The sequence below is a fragment of the Lissotriton vulgaris genome, chromosome 9 (genome assembly GCF_964263255.1).
Source record: "Lissotriton vulgaris chromosome 9, aLisVul1.2, whole genome shotgun sequence".
NCBI lineage: Eukaryota > Metazoa > Chordata > Amphibia > Caudata > Salamandridae > Lissotriton > Lissotriton vulgaris.
Genome location: NC_141697.1, coordinates 686472635 through 686500402, shown reverse-complemented (window position 1 = coordinate 686500402; position 27768 = coordinate 686472635). Strand labels below are relative to the sequence as shown.

The following is a 27768-nucleotide window of genomic DNA, read 5'->3' as shown; positions in this document are numbered from 1 at the left end:
GAACAAGAACACTCAGTCTTCATTGCTGTTTCTGTGCATTTTTTCAAGAAAAAGAACAAAAAGGTGTTTGCGAAAAGACAAAATATTTTACTGGTGTTGATGAATCAGTTTTTTTCACCTAGAGGTCTTTAAAGGAGTAGCACTGCTAGGCTTAGCCCATTTCTTGGGCGTTATCGGGTCATCAACGCTGGGTACAAACTATCTTTAGATCAACAAGGCAGATAGCCGTCAACCTGGTAAAACACATCTCAAAACCCAGGGGGACAAGGTAGTCACTCCCAGACATCTCACTATTCATGCGCCTGCACCACCCCGATCAACCCACTCCCAGCTTAACAGGATATGAATACTTGCCTCTGGATCTGTTAATGACCACCTCACCAGGACTTTAAGCTTTCTCATTGATACCACAGGGGGCCAATTAAGATAGAACCACAACAAATTCAACCACCCCAATCACACAACTTACCCAGGCAAGAACAAGTTACTTACATGAAGAGTTCAACCCCAACTGCAGAAACACAATATCAACCATAGCTGCAGAAACACACTATGTATCTTGCAAGGAGGAAGTTAAAGATTATGGAAAGGAGTGATAGCATGGTCGCTGGGTTCCTTGGTGCTACCTTTCCTCCTTACCACTGCACATACCACCATGCAATCCACTAAGCAGTACTGCGATTGCAGGACAGCCCATTCTCACAAGCACCCTCCATGGCTTTAACCACAGACAACCTCTCAAACCCGAGTTCTCTAACCCACCAGCCCACCCTCCAGCTCTAACTCAGGGCACAAGCAAAGTATAATGTGTTTCCTGGTCAGTGAACAGCATATATCTACAAATTGTACTTTACTTAATTTTACTCAATGCTAGGTATTCTTATACTGTAAGGGAAATGCCAGCCTAGCCCTTTCCAACCTCTCTGACAAATGATAGAACCAACTTTTTTCAAACTCACTACAGGATGGCACTGGACCGAGTGCAATGAGGACCCAGTGCCCTGGTTGCTGACCGAGGGAGGGAGCTTCCCGGGCCCGGGGTGCGCAATTTTCCATTGGGTGGAATCATTCTGAGGTGTAGACTGACAATGGATGTCTTTCCTGTGATATTCCCCGAATCCCCGGGTCTAAAAGATAACCCTGGGTGGGCAGAGTACACTGGGCCCGGCCCGGGTATAAAGAGAGTTTCTGGCTCTCACAGTGACTGTCCTCAGGCGGACGGGGGGCCTTGCCTCGTCGGGGGCGGTCACCTGTTACCTGGGTTCTGAGGATGAGTGCTGGCACGCGCCCAGGAGGAGTAGAAAGAAGACAGACATAGCAACACACATAAATAATGTAGCGAACAACACCAGCTCTTGAAATAAATCCTGATTAGATGATCGCTCCTTGACACGTCTCTTTAAAGCTCTCCATTGCCACTGCACTGCCACATTTCTAATTCGAACTTCATTCAATGAATTTATAAATTATATTCTCAGTCTCTCACCTCTGCTTCCGGACCCGTCTCCCAAGAACTGAGTCTGAGTCAGTCCCAAATTTGACGACGGTCACGTCGGGCCGGGCGCTCGCGATATATCAAAGAAGATGGTGGCTGGTGATGATTTCTTTATTCTAGTGCAGCGCACCACACGCACTCCCCTGCACTGCAGTCTCGTATCCTCCCTGGCGCTTGACCGCTGTGACGCGTCAGAATAGAGGAGCACAGCGCGCAGGGGCTGTCCCAGGGCCGTCATTGGTAGCGCTAAGATTGATGGCCCTGTGACCCACAAACTGGGTACGCCGTGTATCAGCATCGCACCAGCATCATCACCACCGGTGCATGCGTGTGTGGTGACGTGCTGTGCACTGACTGCAGTATACTGTATTTTAATTTGTAAGCCGGTTCGCAACAGCAACAGCGCACCACTACAAATAAAATAAAGCAGCACTGGCAGCAGAGAGGTGAGGGCGAGGCTGAGGCTCAGGGTGCACTCCACTGTGCAGTGCAGAGCGAGCTGACGTAAATAATTAATTTACTCTCTTAATTTCTATGCAGGTAAGTACTTAATCAATAATAACTCAATCGGAATGAAAGAAAACAGAGTCCGTGGTGTTAGAGTTTCTAAGGGTTTTATTCCTCATAAAGGAATCAGGATATCATGTTCTGACCACCACAGGGGTGTCAGAAGGGATAGAGCGCTGGATTTTATTCATAATACATAGCTTATATACTTGATTTATACCATGAGAGTCAATGTAAGAGGCGTAACAGCTGAGAGAAGACAAGATAACAGTATACACGTGGTACTAGTACATCATCAAGAGGCGTAAACTAGGCGTGAACTAGAGGTGTGTGCTAGAAACGTCACTGAGAGGTGACGCAAGTGGGTGGCACCAAGGGGTGGTGCTAACAGAATGTTGCAATGTCAGCAGAAATCGGAAGCTTGGATGCGCGCGCAGCTGCATGACGTGTGATTGACGGGGTGCAGGGGACTTGACATTTACACTGACGGAAAGAGACAGAAGTCTGGCATGTCAGATCAACTTGTACTTCTATCATATCTGGTATCTGGTGTTTAGGAACTATACTATCTGGGCGGAAAGGTCTCTAGGGCAGAAGCTATTCTATGCTAACTGTAGATGCGTGTATGAGCGCCTGAGTGTCTACATGTGAAGCGTGGGGCACGGGGCCTTCCATGGGAGCATGGCAACAGAGGCTATGAATTACTTGCATTAAGACAGGTCGGCCTTTTGGCTCTGCAGCTGGAGAGGATGTTTACAGGATCTAGTAGGCAGGAATGTATTCTCGGGGAGCGGAACAGATAACTCGAAGGTTATAGTCAGTCTTGGCAGAAAGCAGGCTTGAGCTGAGCGCGAGGGGCCGCGCTGAAAGTAGGACAGAGTTCACGAGTACAGAGGTAGCCTGGGCAGAGTCAGGAGCCACAAAAGAGGTTCAGATGGCAGGAATTCAGGGCCTACTCTTGCTAGAGCAGGAATACATGGAAGGTGTACTACAAAAAGACAGTGGCATAGCATACTTAGGAACGGACTACATAATCCATTCATGGTGGATCTGAAAGAGGACATGTTAACGGTGGACGCAAATGTATTTGCGTCTTCATAGCTGGCACAGGAGGGAAGTTACATGCACTTTAAGCTGGTACATGGAGTCGGTGGGGTACGCGCTAGGGAACACAACATGGCCAAAATTTAATTTTCCTCATTCCCTCCTTGTTCCCTACGGACCCTTCATGAAATATCGATCCTCATGAATCGATCAGTCTGTTCTTGTAACATCATTTGTTCTTCTTTCTTTCGGTTACGTTTTGAATGAAAACTGGAATGTTCAATACAAGAAGTGGCACACAGTCCACAAATCGCTGGCCCACACTGCAAGCACAGGCAGCAACTGAATACTAGGACTAGGCCAATGCCTAGGAAGGATAGGATCTTCCATCCCCAAGCTGTTAACGTTGTCCAGAACCAACCGGACCAAGTCCAGGTGCCTGGATTCTGATGTATCTGATTTGCAATTTTATGAAGACGGGTGATAGCTTGATATACAGATGGGGCATTTTGTGGAATGAAAACACAGCAGCTTGACCCGATGACCTTACAGGCTCCACCTCTATCTGCCAAGATGACGTCAATTACAAGACGATTCTGAAGGACAACAACCCGCATAGCGGACTGCTCTTCTGTTAGGTTACCTAAGGCGGAGGTAGTTTCATTTACTACGGCTTCAAGTGTTCTAGTTAATCTGCGTATTAATTTACTATTCTGGACAGGGCCTAAAAAGAAAAAGAATCCTTTATTAAAGTCAGTGTACTGTTCCCATGCCGTTTCTGTGTAGTCGACAAGTGGGACATCTCTTCTGGGTCTATTCTTCACTAGATTGCTATTTCTATGGTAATCAGGAGGAGCTAGAAAAACAGGTGGCAGGAGGAATGCAATGTAACAGGTACCATCCCAATCTGGAGGTAGACGTATGTATGCGGTATGACCACAAACAAAGTAGGAATGACTGATAGCTTTAAAAGATGATTTTCCATCATCACTGAATTCGACCACAGTAGTGCACTTACTATGACCTAAGTGTACGGAACCTTTCTTCTTGATACATAATTCACCAGTGACTGGCAGTACTGACATAATAGGTAGAACTGGTGTGGCTTCGGATTCGACAGTAAGAATCATAAGGCTAATTGTATAATTACCTAATCCATACACTTCATTTTCTAGATCGGTTCCTATTCTAGTGGGGAGTCCCTCCTTATCCGGGTAACAGACGTCTAGTAGGACCAAGTTCAGGTTTCCCCAAACCCAACCCCCATCGAAAACAGCAATGTCGGGATCTAAAGAATTAATTATCTTAAACCATGCTCCACAGGAGCCATTGTGAGAGAACGGGTACGGAAAGAGAGGCAGGGCTCCCTTGTAATTCTGGTAGGGAGGGAGTCGGCCACATATCCAGCAATTTGTAGCATTGTTAGTTTGATGAGAATGATGTAACATACTAATGAATGTATTGTTGCGCAGCGCGAGTCTGTAAGAAAGCTCATGAGGAGGTAACTCACTAAAAGTGTGTTCAGCGGAGACATTGTAAGCAGATTGGTCATGCTTGAAAATAGGATAGTAGATAGGTAATAAGATGCTAGCAATAATAATTAAAACACTGAGAATAAACATGATGATTAGTGTCACTATGCAGTGACTACGAAGTGATTTGCAATATGTACTTTTCTTTGCTTCTCTCTCTCTATCTCGATCTAGGGGATACATGTCAGAAACTATTTAACCGATTCACCTAGGGGAGGACTTAAACAATTAAACTGTCTGACTTGCTAGATCGTAATTTCATGCGGTATTGTTCTTGAGCAGTTTTTTCTCGTTTAGGTTCGGTAGAGTCTTTGGTAACACAGTCTTTGGTGGGGGTGGGTGTGTCTTGTTCCGGTTTCAGTCCTGGGAATGTTTTGATATGGCTTAGGTGAACCCACCCCTTTCTGCCTTCCAATTTGACTGCGGTCTTTGTAGTAAGGAGAACGGTCTTCGGAGACTTCCAGTGGGGCTCCAACGGACTTTTCCTGTCGAAGTTTCGGACGAGGACAATATCCCCGGGACGGACGTCATGCGGCTTCACATCAGTGTTGTCAGGGAAGGCTGCGGCAACCTGTGAACGACATGATTGGAGTGCAGACATCAAGGAGGCAAGGTAATCTGTCAACATATTAGAATCAACATCAGTAATCTTTTTAGGAATGGGCGTCCCCCACATATTCGGTGGTCTGCCAAAGACCACCTCGTACGGAGATAGCCCTGATCTCGAATGGGCGACCATTCTCATATAGAATAGTGCCACTGGCAGGGCGACTATCCAGTCGACCCCTTTGTCCTGACATATTTTGGCAAGGCGGATCTTTAATGTCTGATTATGCCTTTCTACAAGGCCTGCTGCTTCTGGATGTCGGACACAATGGAACTTCCACTGGTATCCCAGTAACAAGGAAACTTGCTTCATTAATTCGGATGAGAATGGCTGACCGTTATCTGAGTACACGACACGAGGCAGGCCGTATCGTGGGAAAAATTCACGAACCAACTGTTTGGCAGTGGTCGGAGCAGTGTAATCTGGGACTGGGTATGCTTCGGTCCAGCGGGACAGAGCACAGACAACTACGAGAACATATTTAAATCCTCGACAACGGTCCATCTGGATATAATCCATCTGGAGGACTTCAAAAGGGTGATCGGGAGGATGAAATCCACCTTGCTCTACAGGGACGCTTTTACCTGGATTGAACTGACAACAGATCATGCAAGTACGCACTTTCTGTTTTGCTGCTGCTCGTAAGTGTTTATTGTTCCAGAGATTTTGCAAACTATCTAGCATTGCTTTCTCTCCTAGGTGGGCAGGACTATGTGCTGTATTTATCATGACTTGAACCATAGAGTCAGGGAGAAACCATGTAGATTTTCCCTTCGTCATCCAACCTTGATCTGTCTGGATCCCTCCTAGTTCGATCCATTTCTTTATTTCGTCTGCAGTAGCATGTGTCTGAATGTCAATAACATCTAGTGTGGGATCTCTGACTGTCATACAGTTTGTCGGATCTGTTGTCTTTGTCGTGTCAGTTGTCTGAGTGTGAGTCAGTGCTGTATGTTTTGCTGTCTGATCTGCCAGGTCTTTACCCTGGGAAACAGAATCTGTGACTTTAGTATGTGCTTTACACTTCATGACGGATATGGCTGAAGGCAGATGTATTGCTTCTAACAGTGCTTGAATGAGAGGACCATGCTGTATCTTTGTACCATGAGAGGTCAGAAAACCTCTTTCTTGCCAGAGCATGCCGAAGTCGTGTACGACTCCGAACGCATAACGGGAATCTGTGTATATGTTAACATTTCTGTTCTTGGCTAGAATACAGGCTCGGGTCAGAGCAATGAGCTCTGCCGCTTGAGCAGACAGTGTATCAATACGATGTGTTTCTTTAACTTCAGTTTCAGTGGTCACGGCATACGCGGCCACTAACTCTCCTGTACTTGTTCTCATGCATGAACCATCCACATAAAGTGTCAGGTCTGGATTTGTCAATGGAACATCTGTTAAATCTCGTCTCGGCTTTGTTACTGCATTAATGATCTCTATACAATCATGTGGAGCTGGATCTGTCATAACTGTAGGTAACAATGTCGCTGGGTTCAAGATACTGCAGCGTCTGATTTCTATGTGTGGCTGGAATAATGTCAATTCGTAACCTGTCAATCGTGCTATAGTCAAGTGTTGAGTCTGGGTTCTGTTTAACAGAACCTCTACAGAATGTGGAACTTGTACTGTTAACTGATGACCTAAAACAATTGAGTCGCTTTGTCTGATTGCTAACGCTGTTGCTGCTACTGACTTTAAGCACGCAGGGAGTGCTTGGGCTACTGAATCCAATGTACTTGAAAAATAAGCGCAAGGCTTATGTGAACCTGCTTGATCTTGAGTGAGGACAGACAATGCTGTACCGTCACGTTCTGTAACAAAAAGTGTAAACGGTTTGCTGTAACATGGTGTCGCTAAAACTGGTGCTTGGCATAAAGCTTTCTTTAATTCCTCAAAGGCTTGTGTGTGTTCCTGAGTCCAAGGGAGGGCAATGGAAGTTGCAGCCTCCTGTGTCGTTAACTTGATGAGTGGTTTAGCTAGAAATGCATATTGAGGAATCCATTGTCTGCAGTACGAGGTGAGGCCTATGAAGGCCCGCACTTCCTTTTGTGTCTGGGGTCGTGGCATGTTTACAATTAACTGAATGCGATCGGGAGTGAGCTGTCTCCCCACTTTGGACAGCAAGTGACCCAAGTACACAACTTGCTGAACACAGAATTGTAGCTTCGAAGGAGACACCTTGTGTCCCTTGTCGGCTAGGAAATGCAAAACTGTTAGTGATGCTTGTTCACATTCGGGCTCACTTCGTGCGGTGATCAGTAGATCATCGACGTATTGCAGTAAAGCGGTATTAACGGGCATTTGGATACAATCTAGTTGTCTTTTCAGTGCTTGACTATAGATGCTGGGGCTTTCTGTAAATCCTTGAGGTGCGCGGGAAAATTTGAAACTTCGTCCATTTAAACTGAATCCGAAGAGATATTGGCTCTCCGGGTCAATAGGTACACTGAAGAAAGCGTTCTTGAGATCAATTACAGTAAAGAACGTTGCTTCTGAATCAATAGCAGTCAATAGGGAGGAGATATCGGGGACCACAGGATACTGTGGTACAATGCATTTATTCAGCTCTCGAAGGTCAATCACCAGCCGATATACTGGCGGTGCATTGCGGTCTGTACGTTTAAGAATTGGAATGATGGGTGAATTACAGATATTGGAGTCGGTTTCTACGACCACTCCCTGGGCAATAAGCTCTTCAATTATTTTCAGTAAAGCCACTACAGCATCGGGTGGTAACTTGTATTGTCTGATTCTGGGTAAAACAACTCCTGTCTTGAGTGTAACACGATATGGAGTGATATGCATACAACCTACATCAGCTGGGCCTTTTGCCCATAAGTGATCTGGTACATTTTTCAATCTGACATCAAAGTCACGTAGAACATAATGACCCTTGAAATCCCGTAGAAAGAGTCTAACTCCCTCCGGGGAACAGCATATAATAGCTCCTAGAGCTTTCAGTGTTTTAATTCCTAACAGATTTTCGGGACATGATTTCGTAAGTAACAAATCTGTAACTCGAGATAATGGACCCACAGCTAGTGGTACTGGTTCCGATACTTCATTTACAATAGGCTGTCCTGAAAAACCAAGGGAAACATTCTGTGAGCCTGAGAGGGGTGCCCCTGGGACTTCATTGTGACTGATAGTAGTGCGACTTGCCCCTGTGTCAATTAAAAACTTTCTGTCTTTTCCCAATACGTGACTGTGTACGTAAGGACCCTCTTGATCTACAGGAATTTCAATAAGAGGCAAATCACTTTCCCTCCCTAGGCTGTTTCATGTATAACGCTGATAATCTGGATATGCCGACTGGGCATACTGGTACATCTGTTGTGAGACTTGCCGAGTTGCGGCGGCGGGCTGTGTCTGAGCATGCTGTGGCTGCGGTACTGCTACTGTCTGTACTGTATGGGACTGATCATGCATAGGCTGTGTATTCTGCATTGGCTGTTCGTTCTGTGAGGTCTGTTGATGACCCTGTTCATGTCTAGGCGGACGTGGTCTTTCTTTAGTTTTACCTGTCTCGATGTTATGTTTCAGGACTGGACATTCATGTACGTAGTGACCTGGCTGCTTGCAATAATTACATGTCCCTTTAACGGGAGCGGCAGAATGATTTGTCTGGGCCCCACCTTTTCTATGACCGTCGGCTGGAATCGTCTGAGCTACTAACATTTTCATTTTTGTGTCTTTCATACGTTTCTGTTCCTGATCTTGTTCTTCCCTAATTCTGTTCTGGTGATATTGTAACATTTGTAACATCTGTGATGGCGTATTTGCTTGCCAAGTACTTTCAACTTTGTATACTCTATTTTTGACTAATGGTAGGGCGTTCTCGACTAATTTTGTTACAAAAAGGTGTGGATATGACTCGCTACTAACTTTTAGACCACTATTGATAATGAAACATTTCTCGAATCTTGAATAAAAGTCACTAGTATCTTCATCTTGTTTCTGTTTACAGGACGAGATTGCGTCCCAATCTTCCTTTCTTGTTGTCAATAATCGTGGCAAAACCTGTACTATTAAACCTGGTAATGCTTTAGTCTTGTCCCCAAGGCCTACCCCTGGGACTCGTTTGCTTTCTTCGTCTTCTATTTCTGCCCATGCTATCTTTGACTCTCCCACCTCCCAATCCTTTTCCTTTAATTTCTCGTAAATGCCCGTGGGCAACAGTACTTTTAACATTTTCATAATATCATCATACGTGTAATCTCCCATCAGTAACATGTCTTTAAGCTCTCTGTGAAAACCTGCAGGGTCTTTATCATGGCACGGAACTAATTTCTTCATTTCTAACAGTTCTAACTTAGTCAGTGGTGTGTGAACATACACACGCTTCAAGCGTTGGTCCGTACCCATAACTGGGTGTACTTCTCGTAAGGGATTCTGACTTTCAATGCCACCACCGCATTGCATGTGGTACGTTTTTCTTTCTGGAGGCGGGGCGGGAACATATTCAGAGCTCAGGAAGGTGTAATACTTACGTCGTTGTTCTAGAATTATTTGTATTAATTTGGTACTGAAACCTCTCCATCTATCCATGAGTAGTGCTTCTAATGTTTCGTGTAAGGGACCTGGATCAGAATGATGGTTTCTGAACTTGATGAGGAGGTGCTGAATCATGTATACACCTGCTATTTTCTGCTCTTCCGGGGAAAGGTTCAAGAATGTCTGTACTAATGTGTCATCATTATATATGTCTGGGTTTTCGGCCCATAACACGGCTGACCGGGCTAGTTCCTGTTCATCCATAGAATTGAGTACATGGTACCCCATTCGGTCTCGAAGCCTTTTATCAGTTTCCTGGAACTGATGTTCAGAAGAATTCGGATTTGTTAAAGCAGAGAAAAGAACTCTCTTGCTCTCCGGACGGATGCCTTTCCTAAGGTAGGCTCCCCTACCTACATATGCTATAGTATCTGTAGATTTTCCTGATGCTTCATGTTCATCTTCCTCCTCGGAGGAAGTTTTATCATTCTCTTCCTGGTGTGCAGTCAATACTGCCTTTCTAATTTTCTGGGACATACTGGCTATGCAAGCCCCCTTATCATGCTTTCCGTCGGCTATATTTTGACCCCACTTGTTTAATGCGTCTAATTCACTTTGATCTGTCCCGGGCCTGTCTCGTTCTCTTATCACACAATTTATGAAAAATCGTAATATCTGTGCTTGAATGTCAACTTTCTGTTTATGCATGGCAGCTTTGACACTGTCGGGGTCTTTCCCTGTCAGTATGAACTTATATAGTCTGTCGAGAATTTCCTGCATTCCTACATAGCATAGCAAGTTATCGGTGGCAGATCTTAATCGAAGTGATGCTAATATCATTAAATCGTCTTTTCCGGGTACTGGATCATATCTGCAAACTGACATCTTATCTTTGAATGCATCAAGCCGGGATGAGTAGGGAGACTGGAAAGGATTCTGTGTGTCCCTTAAATGCAATCTGTGTGTCGGTGGCGGGGTCTGTAGACCCGCTGTCGCACCTCCTGAGGCGGATGCTTGGGCATTATCTCTCCGCGGAGTCTGGATCTGAGTCTGAATTTGTCGTTTAGTAGGATCAGGTAGGACTGGTTTCGGTAGGTCTGTCTTAAGTACGGGAAGTGGCGGAGCTGGCGGAACAGGGGAGGTCTGTCGTGGTAACGGCGGGACATTATCTGGGGGCGCAGTGCCACCCCCATCCCTGTCAGTAGGCAGGGCACGAACAGGCAGATTGGTATAAGCTGGTGCTACATCCTCTAGATATGAATTTAAGAATATGTCTTTAGTAGTTTTATGCATTACTTTAGTTGGAACTAATGGTGTCGGCAAGTTTTTCGGTATTTCTGATTCAGTTTCAGATGTGCCATCTGCGGCAAGATACATACCGTTTACAAGATTATTTCGGGCACGGTCTATTTGTTCTGTTTTTACTCGGATCCCTTCAGTAACTAATTCGTTTTCTTGTTCTTTATCTGATTCTTTAAGTCTGTCTTCTCTACGGAGTGCTTTGTCAGCACGCTTACGTGATTCCTTACGCCAAAATTCTATGGCGTCCTTCTGGGATTGTCTAGCTTTCTTTTTCCATAATGCTTCTTCTACCCTCATGATGCACTCGGCATCCCACGTTCCGGTAACAGGCCATCTGTGTCTTTCGTCTAGGTGCTTGGTATAATCGGCCCATAAATCTAGATATAATATGGCATCTATGCCATGCTTCTGGTACATAAAATTGCCTGGAGTGTCCCTAGGGGGGATAGGAATTTCTTCCTCCAGTAACCCTTTCCTAGTTCCTATCTGTTTTAACTTGTTGAAGAACGGCATCTTGCTTACTTATTACTGAATGCTAGATCCTTATTCCTTAATACTTTTGACAGCTATTTTATACGAGAAACACAATAATACACGTTTAAACAGTCACATTCATACCACAACATTAATCACATAAAAACATTGAAGACATAGATGACTACCCCCCTATACTGTATGTACTGCTCAACAGTACGGATACACTGGTGTAACAGTGCAGGAATTCGGAATACTTGATATACTGCTAAACAGTACAGATACACTGCCTAAAAACAGTGCAGACCGGACTTGCGTACCCAAACCCGTCTAGATACGACCCAGCAATGGTACTCACCGGGAAGCACGGAAACAGAAGGCCTCGGAAAACTCGACTGGACTCGACTCGGAAAACTTCGGAAAACTTCGGAAAACTTCGGGAAAACTTTGGAAAACTTCGGAAAACTGGTGGGCCTCTTCACACCTCGGACCTTGCTTCTTTCGGCTGGGCTCTGGTCGGGATCCTCCGCACTCCTCACCGCCTCGTCTGGGCACTGATCGCAGTCTTCGTCACCTCCGTGGGTCAGAGGGAGATGCAGGAAATCCTGCCAGTACACGTGTGTTCCATCTAACTGATGGCAGGGGGCAGAGTCTGCAACGCACCAACCGGCGCGTGAGGTGGGGGAGGGGTCCCTATTCGGGCGCCAAAATGACGTAAATAATTAATTTACTCTCTTAATTTCTATGCAGGTAAGTACTTAATCAATAATAACTCAATCGGAATGAAAGAAAACAGAGTCCGTGGTGTTAGAGTTTCTAAGGGTTTTATTCCTCATAAAGGAATCAGGATATCATGTTCTGACCACCACAGGGGTGTCAGAAGGGATAGAGCGCTGGATTTTATTCATAATACATAGCTTATATACTTGATTTATACCATGAGAGTCAATGTAAGAGGCGTAACAGCTGAGAGAAGACAAGATAACAGTATACACGTGGTACTAGTACATCATCAAGAGGCGTAAACTAGGCGTGAACTAGAGGTGTGTGCTAGAAACGTCACTGAGAGGTGACGCAAGTGGGTGGCACCAAGGGGTGGTGCTAACAGAATGTTGCAATGTCAGCAGAAATCGGAAGCTTGGATGCGCGCGCAGCTGCATGACGTGTGATTGACGGGGTGCAGGGGACTTGACATTTACACTGACGGAAAGAGACAGAAGTCTGGCATGTCAGATCAACTTGTACTTCTATCATATCTGGTATCTGGTGTTTAGGAACTATACTATCTGGGCGGAAAGGTCTCTAGGGCAGAAGCTATTCTATGCTAACTGTAGATGCGTGTATGAGCGCCTGAGTGTCTACATGTGAAGCGTGGGGCACGGGGCCTTCCATGGGAGCATGGCAACAGAGGCTATGAATTACTTGCATTAAGACAGGTCGGCCTTTTGGCTCTGCAGCTGGAGAGGATGTTTACAGGATCTAGTAGGCAGGAATGTATTCTCGGGGAGCGGAACAGATAACTCGAAGGTTATAGTCAGTCTTGGCAGAAAGCAGGCTTGAGCTGAGCGCGAGGGGCCGCGCTGAAAGTAGGACAGAGTTCACGAGTACAGAGGTAGCCTGGGCAGAGTCAGGAGCCACAAAAGAGGTTCAGATGGCAGGAATTCAGGGCCTACTCTTGCTAGAGCAGGAATACATGGAAGGTGTACTACAAAAAGACAGTGGCATAGCATACTTAGGAACGGACTACATAATCCATTCATGGTGGATCTGAAAGAGGACATGTTAACGGTGGACGCAAATGTATTTGCGTCTTCATAGCTGGCACAGGAGGGAAGTTACATGCACTTTAAGCTGGTACATGGAGTCGGTGGGGTACGCGCTAGGGAACACAACATGGCCAGAATTTAATTTTCCTCAGAGCCACCCAGCGTAACTAACCAGATTGGTGTCACCCCATGATGGGGTGACACCCGGTGCGGTCCGCACCCCCCACACCCCCTAATGACGCCACTGTGTTATACCATACCCTGGTGCAGAGTAAAGTGATGTAGAGTGCAATGGTGTAGAGTAAAGTGCAGCAGCGTAGAGTAGGGTATAGTAGGGTACAGTGCAGTGATGCAGAGTAAATTAGCATAGAGTGCAGTCGCATAGAGCGTATTGGTTTAGAGTAAAGTGGCACAGAGTGCAGTGAGGTAGAGTGGAATAGAGTGGCGTAGCCTACAGTTGCATAGAGTAGGTTGTTTCAGAGTAGAGTGAAGTGGTGAAGAGTGCAGTGGTATACAGTACAATGCCATAGAGTGCTGTGGTGCAGAGTAGATTAGAGTGGCTTAGAGTGGATTGGGGTAGAGTGCAGTGGCATATAATGAAGCGATGCATAGTTCAGTGGTGTAGAGTTCATTAGCTTAGAGTACATTGGTGTAGAGTTAATTGGTGTAGAGTTCAGTGGCATAGAGTTCAGTGGCGTAGAGTGGCATAAAGTAGAGTGGCATGAAGTAGAGTGATGTAAAGAAGAGTGGCTGAGAGTGCAGTGTTGCAGAGTATACTGTTGTAGAGTGCAATAGTATATTATAGAATGGCGGAATGGCGTAGAGTGCAGTGGCACAGAGTAGCGTGGCATAAAGTGCAGTGACGCACAGTAGAGTGGCCTAAGGTGCAGTGATTCATAGTAGAGTGGCGTAGAGTACAATGACACAGTGTACAGTGGTGTTCAGTGTAGTGCTGCAGAGTAGATTGACAAAGAGTGCATTGGTTTTGAGCAAAATGGTGTAGAGTGCATTGGCATAGAGTGCAGTGGCGTAGAGTGGTGCAAAGTAGAGTGGAGTGGAGTGGAGTGGAGCTGAGTGCAGTGGCATAGAGTAGATTGTTTCAGAGTAGAGTGTAGGAGTGCAGAGTAGACTAGAGTGGCCTAGAGGGATTGGCATGAGTGCACTGGCATACAGTGGAGTGGTATAGAGTAGAGTGTATTGGCGTAGAGTGCAGTGGCATGGAGTGTAATTTTGCAGATGTGGTGACATAGAGGGGAGTGGCACTAAGTGGTGTAGAGTACAGTGGCGAAGAGTGCAGTGGTTCATAGTAGAGTAGTGTGGGAAGAGTACATTGGTGTAGAGTAGAGTAGAGTGATGTGGTGTAAAGAAGCGTGGAGTAGTACACAGCAGAGTGCAGTGGTGTAGAGTGGAGTGGCATAGTGTGGATTGGTGAAGAGTAGAGTGCAGTGGCATGTAATGGTGCAGATTTGAGTGGAGTGGGGTAACGTGGAGTATACATTGTATGGTAGCATACTGTCTTTACAGACAACACACCTTTTATTGAAATTACCTTTTTATTTGCACTTGCATAAAGTTTTACTGATAAAAAGTATACAGCATACAATGTGTGCAAATGTCATCACCTAGTGTATTAATTTGATCATTAGCACAGTTCATTTACAGATATTTCCATTTTGTTGTGTGCTAGAAAAAAACATAATACAGCCTTCCTCAAGCACTCTCCCAAGCCAGTATGATTGTCACGAAAATCCTCTCACTTTGAAGTCCGAGAAAGACAAAAAAAATCCAGCTCCCTAGAAGACACAGACTGAAATTTGACCTCTGTCTTTGAATGCACCGCAAATATGACAAGAAAAAAACAAGATTTAAAGGCTTGTTTACAGAATGTGAGTTTGTAAAAGAATACAGTAAACAAGATTTGGACAACGGAAGGAAGATCTTGAGCTGGACAGCCTAAAACAAATGAAGCCAGAAAAAAAAGAAAGCCAGAAAATGTGAGTTACAAACCACAAAGTCAATGGTAATCAACGGGCGGACAGCTTATGCAGAGAGCTGCTCTGTGGAAGGTGAGAGCGGTTCCTTGAGAGAGAGTTAAGAGTCTCTTTTAGAGAGACCTATTATGTGCTGTTATCATCATTCCTAAGGTCAATTCTTCCATATTTAGGGCCTAGTGGTGCTCACAGAGGTCAGAAACATGCCTTTCCATTCCATTGCTATGAAAGAAAATATAGGTGTCTTTGAGATGGTAAGACTTTATGAGAGTGAAAATACACAGTTAAGGCATTGGGAATTTGGACTTGCCTGGGAGGTAGAATATGCTCATGGTGAAGTTTGAAAGGTAAATGTCAGGTGGAAGGAGGAGTCACTGATATTGCGGTACAAAGATGTGTCTTGGTGAGAGAGCTCAAGAGTAATTGATGAGGTCAAGAGAGAACATGCATGAAAGAGACGAGACTCTCATAGTGGAGTTTGACAAATATGTTATGCTCAGGCTGCTTTGTTGATAGTAAACCCTGGAAGCCTGTTTTGTTGAGTGACAGTACAAGTTTTGCTTCAGCGGCAGTTGTTGAGCAGCAGGGAAGATATTATTTTAGCTGTAATTGTTGGAAATTAGCTTGATTGTGAAAGGAGAGGTGACATTAGAAGCGCTTGAGAAACATGCTGTGCATGAGAGAGAAGAGGAGCTTTGGTGGCATTCAAGATGCACGTCCTCTTGCAGACCTAATATTGTATCACCTTAGCACCATCTGGGTCTAAACAAGAGGAGAGGCCATTAGAGCGCAAATGTGGTTGTAGAAGCAGTCCAAAAAGTAGGTCATGACTCTGTCTCTGTCTCTCAGAGTTAGGATTAGCAGGCACCATTCCAATATATAAATGGTTGCAGGACAACTGTCCTTAATAGGTCTCTTCTTAAAAAGAGGCAATAGCATGGCATTTCCTGGCCCCAACTTTTGCACAGGCACTAAGGAGTAGATCCAGTTCCAGATTACGACCTGTGCTTGGGGCATCCAAAGTAAATTCTCGTAGTTAGAGGTTTTAGTTGTACGGTTGTAATGACATAACATGAACATAACATGTTATTTGTAAAGCTCACATTCACCACGAAGAGTAGCTTGGCGCTGAATAACAAATGTTTATTGTTACCCAAATCAATGGTACTCAGGTTATTGACCTCTGAAGGATGAAAGGCTTAGTGGACCTGCTAGATATCCCCCAATAATCCCTGGATCTAGGTCCAAGCTCCTTGCTGTGTGATGGTGATATGATCACTTTGGGTCTTTGAGTTTGACAGACAGGGTACTCCATCAAAAATGTGGTCCTTGTTTCATCTGCTTCATTACAAATGCATTTGTGGGTAATTGCACTCTTGGTATGGTGGATTGGATCTCTGCCAAACTCTTAAATAAGGTCCTCAGACTCACAACGGCTCAGAGTAGTTCAGACAAAGAACTTGATTTCGAATCTCAGAAGGCATGAAATTCCAGTCCCAGAATTCACAAGCTTCCCTTCTTTGGACAGTGCAGAAAAATCCCCAAAGGATGACAGATTTCAGAAGGAAGGAAGGAATCAGTGAGAAAACCCTTCAAATGGGGCTTTGTCTTATCTTTCGAGCTGCACTTCAGCTTTGAGACAGGGTCAAACTGAGATTCTGATTTTTATTTTGATAACACACTTGCAACTACTGCAGTCTTATTTAATGGTTTTCCTTTGATTTGGATCTATTTATCTGTTTTGGGTGGGGATGCCTATGTGGCCGAAGAAAGGCTGCAGAACCTGGAGTAAGAGGAGACACTTTTCTTCTGCCTCTTCATTTGGTGTCAAGATCACTGAAAATTCCCTTTGCAAATTATCTGTCCACTTCTTGTATCATTAAATTGTCTGCGACAGTAATAGAATTTTACAGGTCATTATCAGTCTGGGCAATCGATGAGTTGGCATTAACATTTTTTAAATGTTTAGGTGTCGTCATGGCTGGAGAGGACACAACTGTGATGACTGCATCCCGTTTCCCGGCTGTGTCCACGGCACGTGCTCTGAACCCTGGAAGTGCATCTGTGAGACCAACTGGGGTGGCCTCCTCTGCGACAAAGGTCAGGCGTTCAATGTTTCCCTCTGTACATATCACAGTTATTGCTCCAGCTCGTGACACTGTGTGATTTTGCATTACTCACTACAGTTCTCTCAAAACCATGACCTCTATTACCCTCAATTCTGTATCACGTGGCAACATCTGATTAACAGACTACCCACAGCCAGACATACTTCACCAATCTCCACAGTCTGTCATTAACGAGCACACCCAAGCTATTTCCTACAGCTCACTCAAATTCAGTGCTCAGCCACTGTTCTCTCTACAACCCATTGACATCCTGTATTCCCCAAAGCTTGCACATACACAACATTGCTTCAAAATTCACTACAGCTCCCCTACACTACTATTCCCGATGTATCCCATCCTTTCACATAAGTATATTATATAGAAAACCATTTTATTGAGAACATTTAATTGAAAAAAATGTTTAATAGAAAAATAAAATCATATAGATTCATTTAATCAAAATCAGGAAAGCAATATAAATGGGTATACAGTCAAAATATCGAGTTGTTAATGTCGATGTACCATATTATCGAGTCCAAAATATCGATGGTAAGAAATTTCGAAAACCAAAATATCGTCGTAGAAAATATCGATTTATGTGTGTGTCAAAAATATCGAAGACATGAATGTCGAAATCAGTAATATCGATGCTGAAAATATCGATTGTCAAAAATATCGACATGTAAAAGTGATGTTTTAAAGTATGTTAAGTAATGATATAGTTAAATGTTGTTTATATATAAGGTAATTTTTACATATAATTTTATTATTTTTAGTTAGAAGTGTAGGAGCGGGATGTAGAGTTGATAGGGGATAAGGGTGGGTAGTGTATTAAAAAAGTATATTGTAAATATAGAATATTAAATTTCGCATTTGAAGTAAAATTTTAAATTAGCGAAATTTAATTCAAATTATTTAAAAAAGCGAATTTTTATATAAATTTATTGAGTATTGTTAAATTATTTGTACTTTGCTTTTGGATATATATTAATAAATTGTGTAAATATATCTAAATTTTTAATTTTTTACTAAATAATTGTATATTAATGTTAGGAGCGGGATGTAGAGTTTAAAGGGGATAAGGGCGGGTAGTGTTTTAAAAAAGTATAGTGAAATTGTACAATTTTAAATTTCGAATTTCCTTTAGATTTCAAAATTTCGACAATTTTTAAAAATATTTGTAGTACTCGAAATTTGATCGAAATTTAGGGAGTATATAAAACATTATGAATAATTTTTGGGTATGTACTAAAAAGTATTATAAATATTAAAATATTACATTATATTTTTATAATATTTGTACAATAAATTTAGGAGCGGGATGTAGAGTTTATAGGGGAAAAGGGTGGGTAGTGTTTTAAAAATATATAGGTTAATTATAGAAATTAAAATTTCACAATTTCATATAAATTTGCGAAATTTCTAAAATTTAAACAAATTTCGAATTATGCAAAATGATATCGATTGTTATCGAATATAGTACTTATTTTTTAAGTTTGCTGTTGTGTATGTACTAAAAAAGATTTGTAATCATAATATTTTTATATATTTTCTAAAAATATTTGTCTAATTATTTTATGAGTGGGATGTATAGTTTCAAGGGGATAAGGGTGGGTAGTGTATAAACAAAGTATACTCTAATTATAGAATTAAAAATTTCGCCTTGTATTTATTTTTTGTTTCGATTCCAAATTTTATATACATATTATTTAAATACGAAATTATGAACACTATTATGTTGTTGTTCTAAATTGAGGTATTTTGTGTATGTAGTAAAAAGTATTTAAAATATATAATTTAGTAGATACTAAATAAATAAATGTATCATATTTTTAGGAGTGGGATGTCGAGTTTATAGTGGATCAGGGTGTGTAGTTTTATCAAAGGTACATTTTGTGCGTTTAGGGTCTGTTTTTTGTGTATGTGCGAAGGGGTATTTTAAGTGTTCAGGGTCAGTTTTTGGTTTGTGGTTGAAGGGGTTTTGTAAGGTTTAAGGCTCAGTTTTTAGTTTGTGGGTAAAGGGGTATTTTTAGGTTTCAGGGTCAGTTTTTAGTTTGTGGGTGAAGGTGTTTTGTAAGGTTTCAGGGTCAGTTTTTAGTTTGTGGGTAAAGGTGTTTTGTAAGGTTTCAGGGTCAGTTTTTAGTTTGTGGGTGAAGGAGTTTTGTAATGTTTCAGTGTTAGTTTTAAGTTTGTGGGTGAAGGAGTTTAGTAAGGTTTCTGGGTCAGTTTTTAGTTTGTGGGTAAAGGTGTTTTGTAAGATTTCAAGGTCAGTTTTTAGTTTGTGGGTAAAGGTGTTTTGTGAGGTTTCAGAGTCAGTTTTTAGTTTGTGGGTAAAGGGGTATTTTTAGGTTTCAGGGTCAGTTTTTAGTTTGTGGGTGAAGGAGTTTTGTAATGTTTCAGTGTTAGTTTTTAGTTTGTGGGTGAAGGAGTTTTGTAAGGTTTCTGGGTCAGTTTTTAGTTTGTGGGTAAAGGTGTTTTGTAAGGTTTCAAGGTCAGTTTTTAGTTTGTGGGTAAAGGGGTTTTGTGAGGTTTCAGAGTCAGTTTTTAGTTTGTGGGTAAAGGGGTATTTTTAGGTTTCTGGGTCAGTTTTTAGTTTGTGGGTAAAGGGGTATTTTTAGGTTTCAGGGTCAGTTTTTAGTTTGTGTGTAAAGGGGTATATTTAGGTTTCAGGGTCAGTTTTTAGTTTGTGGGTGAAGGGTTTTGTAAGGTTTCAGGGTCAGTTTTTAGTTTGTGGGTAAAGGGGTATTTTTAGGTTTCAGGGTCAGTTTTTAGTTTGTGGGTGAAGGGGTTTTGTAAGGTTTCTGGGTCAGTTTTTAGTTTGTGGGTAAAGGTGTTTTGTAAGGTTTCAGGGTCAGTTTTTAGTTTGTGGGTAAAGGGGTTTTGTGAGGTTTCAGAGTCAGTTTTCAGTTTGAGGGTAAAGGGGTATTTTTAGGTTTCTGGGTCAGTTTTTAGTTTGTTGGTGAAGGGGTTTTGTCAGGTTTCAGGGTCAGTTTTTAGTTTGTGGGTGAAGGGGTATTTTTAGGTTTCAGGGTCAGTTTTTAGTTATAGGGGTACAGGGAAAACATAAATTAAGATTCTATTTAAATTAAATTTATTATATTAAATTTAATTTAATGATATTACATTATTCATTTTTTTACATTTGATTTACTATAGTAATTTATTATTATTTAATGTCCTGCAGTTACTTAAATTATTTGTTAATTGGAGTTGGAAGAGTAAATTTAATATGTTCTGTGTCCTGCACTTACTCTAATTAAATGGTGATTGCAGTTCTAATAGTAAATTAATCACGGTTTTTGAGAAGCAATTACCTAAAGTAAATTTGTTATTGGAGTCGGAATATTTAAAAATTTTATTATGTGTCTTTCAAATATTGATATTATATGTATATGGGTGTATGAATAATAATTGTTATAACTTCAGTGTATAGTATGTTATTTATTTACATGTGGTATATAGAAATAGATAAAACATTACAGTTATAATACATTTGCAAAAATACATTAAAATGATTTTGTCATAGGTAATACAAAATAATGACACCAGTTTTCTTTCCTGTAAATATTTTTATTCAACACTTGAAATATACGATCACATATACATTTTATCAACCTATCTTTGGTATACATATAAACAAAAAAGGACGACAATGTTCTTTTAATAATCACATTTTACAGTAATTTTCTTGACAAGTACTTTTAATTTGTAGAGAAAAAATGGTTAGTTCACATAATGTAATGTATGATATTATACATACATAATACAATTATTGTTTCTTAATAAAACATCAAACATGTGTAATGAAAAACATAAGTCACACATTTTTAATACATATAGTGATATACTGATGATGATATTAACATATGAACACTTTTAAATGTATAATATAATATAAATATCCTAAATAGAACATGTACATCATCATCGATTCTTTTAACATTACAATATTCTTATGTATGATTATTATTATTAATAAATATGTTTTAATAATAACAATTTTCACATATTAGTCATATTATAAACAATTAAATCTGATAAACAAATACAATATTACACATTTAGTTATATAATAATTTTAATAAATATTACATTAAATATTTTTATATTTTCATACTTAATGTAATAAATATTAAAAGTATGTAATATATAATTAATATACAGGCAAAAAGATTTTCTATTCACAATATACTATACAATTTTTTTAACATTACACATAATTTCGAGCCATATATATAACAATAATGGACATTTATAGTAGTACTTTTCACAGTTACATATAATTTGGATCGTTTATTTTGTAACCACTCTTTGTCTTTTTGCGTTATTTTGGTAAAGGGAAAGTCACGGTTGGAAGCAGGTTCACTTTTGAGTAGGTACGAATCTACTTTTATATTTTTAAAGTATTGTAAATTAAAATTAAAGGTTATATTTTGTTATTTTGGGGTTGGTAATTAAAGTATGACTATTTACATATAATGGAGTGGAATCAATACGTATTTTCGTTCACGACTTTTTGAGCCATTTAAAATAGTTGGAGTTAATGAGTATGTGGTATAATTTAATTAAAATAAAAATAAATAGGAATGTTATGTTTATATATTATGGGATACTCGTTAGTGTTATGTCGGTGGGATTGTTTAGCTGTTTTTTTTTCTCGTATTTTGAAACAGCTATTTCCGTTTCCGATTATTTTTTTTTTTGGGAAAGGAAGTGTGTTTCAGTTGTTAGAACGGAGATGATTTACATTCTTCCTTTATATTTTGAGTTCTGTGAAATATTTTTCACACTTTAATATAACAGTCGTTATTTTAAATGGCTTTTAAATAGTCGTTTAATTTGGATGATGGATAGTTTTAGCAGAGTTAAAGAAAACATAATTAATGATTTGTTGGATTAAGTCTTTGATATTTACACATTGTATTGTCGGTAAAGGATTATCTTTATGATGTTCTATTTAAAGGTAAGTTACAAATTTATGTTATTTTATTTGGATGGAAGCAGTTTTTAAAAACAAATATTGTGATATAATAATATATTTATTTAGTCTTTTTAGAATAGTGTTAAAAAATAAATTAGACTAAATAAATATTTTTTTATTATATTAAAATATGTGTTTTATTAGATTAAGGATATTGATTGATCTCTATCAATTAATTTAGTTATTGCAATTAGTTCAATGTTTTGGCTATCATTTTTAAATATTCCAGTCCTCTTGTTGTAGGATATAGTTGGACTTGCTGTTGAAGATATAAATACATTTGAGCAGTTTGTCTAGAGAGTTTTGGTTTCAGTTGTATGACAGATTGCTGCATACGTAGTTCCTGAAAGCTTTGCTCTTTTTGTATAGCTGTGACTAGCTTGTGTAATGTGGGTGTTGTACGTCCAGTAGAAGAGAGGAAGGCATTGTGCCAACCTTCAACAGCATTGTTCGTTTTTGCCTCTTGGTTGAGTGTTGGTAGATAGACATTCCACCAGGGAATTGCAAATTTTGGCTGGCGTCTGTGGCCTGACCTATGTAGTCTTCCTACCCAGTTGTCCTCAAAGTAATCTAAAAGTGGGGCGAGTCTTTGCTCATTTTGGGTGTAGAAAGAACTTTCAATTAACAAATTGTAATGTTCGGCCACATCAGTTACTGGTACATATGCCAGAGCAATGAGATGTTTGATTTGGCATGCAAAAGTTATATTTGTTGCATACTCAACACTAAGGGCAGACTTTTGTAAATGTCTCCAGAGACATTGATTGAAATGAAAATAACATCCTTGAATGGATGTGTGTGGGTAAGTTTTCAAAATAGAACTAATCATAGCTTGCTCGAAGTCTATGATAATTTTCATTGGGAAGTAGTCAGAAGTTTGTTCCTTTATTTTTTGTAAGATTTCTGAGTAAGTTGTGGCTTGTTTGTTTGGTAATAAACAATATATGAAGGGGATACAGGTATTATGATATTGCCCATGAATTGTGTATAACTGGTAGAAAGGTTTTGGGCATATAGAAAATGTTCCATCCATCATCCAAGTAGTACTTTCAGTTAATTTTTTTATATTGTTATTAGTTGCAAACATGATTATTCTTTTGTCCTTGCTATGATTATCATAAAAAATAAATGGCTCGTCATTATGAGTAATTACAAGCTCTGGCGGAATTATGACTTCTTCAAAAGTTTTAGGAGTTGGTATATTGGGTCTACTTGCTTTTTTTGTTCTTGCTATTGTTCTTTTAATGGTAGCAATAGATGGTAGCTGACCTCTTGCTTCTTTGGGAACTTTAGGTAGTAATTCTTTCAGAATTACGTTGGTAGGTAGTTCTGATCTGGTACTTAATTCCTTGATATTTTCAAGAGTGGATCTCACTTCTATTTCCGAGATGTTTGGTGGGTGATTATGTTCAGTGGTATTTATAACACTAGTTTCCCTTGTTGTAGCACGGCCATAGCATTTATTGGAGTAATATTTTGTACACTTCCAATTCACTTTAAGGTCTTTTTGTTTCTCCTGAGTATAAATGTAGCCCATATAGCATAACAAAAATTTGCCTTTCTGAGATGTAATAAATGTTGCATCATCAGTCATTCTTGAGTTTTGGTATCTAGAAAAGTTAATATACAAATATTAATACAATCAGAAATGTATAAAACATTTTAAATTAAGCTAGTATTCTTCTAGTAATTTACTTACCAGCAGTAATGTTCTATTTATCGAAAGTAGATGCTTGTTCAGTTTGATGTTGTTCTTCTATTGCCACGGTCTGTTGAGAAATAATTAAGTATGTTATAGGAAAAGTTACAATTTGTTTTTGGTAACATTTTTTTTACGTTATAACGTCTCTAAAAATAGTTTTGTTTATTTGGATTTAAAAAGAGAAATTTCCAAGATTATACTAACAGATGCATAAAAAGAGTCATTTTTATTTGTAGCAAATTCTATAGAGTTTATAAAGACTACTTATGTTTTATTTATGAACTTACCAAGATAATTATAGTAGTAGCAGAATGTTTGTTCTTTGATGTGAATTTTCTCTTTTCTGTATCTTTGAATTTTGTTTAGAGAGAAAGTTGATGAAAATTACTAATGCGTTTATATGTTATATAAGAAATGCACATTTGTTATAAAGCATTGTTACTTATTTGCTAAAAAGAACCGGGGATGATACATGTATTATGAGTAAAAGCACAAAAAAACATATTTAAGAACAGGAAGATTATACTAACAGATGCATAAAAAGATCATTTTTATTTCTAGTACATTCTATAGAGTTTATAAAGACTAGTTATGTTTTATTTATGAACTTACCAAGAGAATTATAGTAGTAGCACAGAATGTTTGTTCTTTGATGTGAATTATCTCGTTTCTGTACCTTTGAGTTCTGTTTAGAGAGAAAGTTGATGAAAATTACTAATGCGTTTATATGTTATATAAATAATACACATTTGTTATAAAGCATTGTTACTTATTTGCTAAAAAGAACCGAGGATGACACATGTATTATGAGTAAAAGCACATAAAAACATATTTAAGAACAGGAAGAAAACATTTTTTACACAGCATTGTAACGTTTTTTCCTCAAAACATTCTGGCTTCACACTATGTATTAAGATTTACAGGCTAAGAAACAAAGTATAGATTTTTAAATTAGGCCAATAATTGGCAAATAACGTTAAGTAAATGTTAAACATATGTAGATACCTTTTTTAAATTTAAAGTGTCCTGTATCTTGAAGTTGAAGTATAACTTGATTTGTTTGTAGAGTCTGTTTAAAGGTAAAGTACATAAAGAAATAACAAATTAGGTTACAAATCTTGGTCTATAAGTAATAGCCAAAAAAGATTAGAATTTATTAACAGAGCTATATGATTACTTACTTGTAGTTTCAGGACGAATTTTCTTGCAGAGAAGAATATAGATGGTGCTCCCAAAATTGGCAGTATGTGGTCACGAAGAATATTTCCTGCAACTTGTATGGCTGTTTGTGATTGGTTTATATAGTCTATGTGTAATTAAGTTTGCTATCTGATTGGTCAGATATGTAAAGACGAGTTATTATTGGTTAGTTTGAATTTTTTTTAAGTTAAACATTTAAGATATATCTTCTTATATAGTTTATGTTGAGGAATTGAAATGATATATTTATGTTTAAAATAACTCTTGTAATAAATAAAGATTATGTAAAATGAGTACTAAGTATTAAATAAGTATGTTTACAAAGAGTTTATATACAAATTTCGTCAGTTTGCGAAAACACAATTTTGTACACTAAATGTTATATAATAAATTGAAAATACATTAGTGAAGTCATTTGAAATGTGTGTATTACTTAGAGAATAGATTTATTGGTGTTATTTATAAAAAAGGAGTATTATTTAGCTATCGATATTTTGATATAGACGAAAATAGTGCTATCGATATTTTAGTATTCGATATTATTGTAGTGTGTTATATGTAGTATTGAGTGTCGATATTATGGTATTCGATAATTATGCTAACGATATTTCTGTAGACGATATTTTTGTGCATCGATATAGTTTGCTCGATATTATTGTAGTTTTCATGTTAAGTATAGGGTGTCGATATTAGTGCTATTGATATTAGAGACTCGATGTTACAGTAGGTCGACTTTTTAGAAATCGAAATTCTGTCAGTGATTCAATATAAATGATAGGCCCAAATGTAAAGCTGGGATAAGGTTTAGAAATACATGAAAGGGTTAGAATCAATGATAACATTTGATTAAGGGTCAGATTAAGGTGAAGGATAAGGTTAGCATTATTGTGGGGGCCAGGGTTTGGGTTCAAAGATAGCTTAAAGGATCAGAGTCAAGAACAGATTTAGCCTAAAGAGCACGTTCAGTGTAGGGATTAGGGTAAGCGAGGCCTACGGTAAAGGTTAGGGCTTGGATCATCATTGGGTTGTGTGGGACAAGGGTTTGGATGAAGGTTGAGGATTGAGTCTGGGTTAGTGGTGGCGAGGTTAATGATTAGAGGGAGCATTACAGTCAGAGTTGTGATTACATGATAGTAATGGTTAGGGACTGGGTTCAGATTGGGTTAAGGGTTATAAACAAGGCTAGAGTAAGGTTAGGGTTACTCTTCGTAAGGTCAGCGTTAGGAATAGTTTTGGACTAGAACTAGGGATAGGATTGGTTTAGATGATTGAAGAAAGAAGAAAGACTTTGTAGCTGAGAAAGTGACAGGGCAGGGAGTGTAGATAGAAGTGAGGGCTTGAGTAACAAATTGATTTGGCAATAGAATTGGATAACAGCTTGGTGGACCCTTTATTTACATACTATTTTCCCTTTCAGATTTGAATGTATGTGGCTCCCGACAGCCCTGTAAAAATGGAGGAACCTGCATAAATACAGAACCTAATGAATACCAGTGCATGTGCCCGCAGGGCTTCCAGGGGCGCAACTGTGAGAAGCGTGAGTAAAGGTCTGGGGCAAAGCATTTGGGGCGAGGGATTGGAGGGACAGGAACGTGGATGTCTGAATGCAGCACTTTCTTGAGGAGACCTTGGAGAGGAAAAACGATATACATGAATGTTCTGCATGGGTTCTTTCCTTAGATTTTGAACTTCAGCAGTTTGAGCTAATGCAGATAAAAGGCTTTTTACCCAAATTTCAATGCCCCTCTGTGCTTTCTTAGATCCATGTATTTTACCATCTTCAGAGGATCTCTGAAAGCAGAAGGTAGTTTTTTGCACTTCAGTAATTCATTTATGTTTCCTAATAGTCCAATATTTAGGTCTGCCTCATAGTCACAACCAGGTACCAATTCCTTTTTTCCTATTATTTCCTTCAGAATCCTTAGGGCCTCCTTATGAGTACCTCGTTAAATTCCCCCATCAATCCCCCTCCCCATCAAAGTTACCAAAACCAAAGGTACCAGCTCGTATCTTGGGGAGGTTTGGGGGTGAAATTGCCGGTGGGGTTGTGAGTTTGATCATGATGGTCTTCTAAGAAAATTAGGAATTTCTGGGAAATTGGTAATTCCAGTCCAGATTCCCTTGTGGTATTTCAGTCGGAGACACTACCTGTAAATAGCAGAAGGAAGTTCTGGATAAAACAACACAGATCATTAAACTTGCCACAGATCTTGTAACTGTGATGAGACAGCACTTGTGTCATCAGAATTAAACGGTGAGTTGTAATGAGGGCCTTAATGTCTTGGAGAAGACTAATTCCATATGTTAGAGTTTGTTTCAGAAAGAAGTACAAATTAGGCAGGATTTACATACATGTAATATGTGCCCTTCAATGCATGAAAATGCCTTTAGGCTTTTGAAGCTTTCAAACTCAAGACTCATTGAGGGAAACTATCCCATTGGAACACAGTCTCATATTCCTTTACTTTCAACAAACAAGAAACTGCAGTCTTTCCTTGTGCTTCTGATGTTGAAATAGAGCTAAAGAGGGCACTTCTTGTGTCTCAGTTGTTGTCACTATCTGTT

At 39.7% G+C, this 27768-nt stretch overlaps 1 protein-coding gene across 1 annotated transcript in view; it reads left to right on the top strand.

Annotated features, from left to right (window-relative positions):
- The window catches only part of LOC147692109 (protein jagged-2-like), a 746472-nt gene that overhangs the window by 565525 nt on the left and 153179 nt on the right, over positions 1–27768 (top strand). The window contains exons 6-7 of the mRNA XM_086938407.1: positions 17182–17312; positions 26621–26740. Of these exons, the coding sequence (XP_086794533.1) occupies positions 17182–17312; positions 26621–26740 (251 nt within the window). The remainder of the gene's footprint in view (positions 1–17181; positions 17313–26620; positions 26741–27768) is intronic.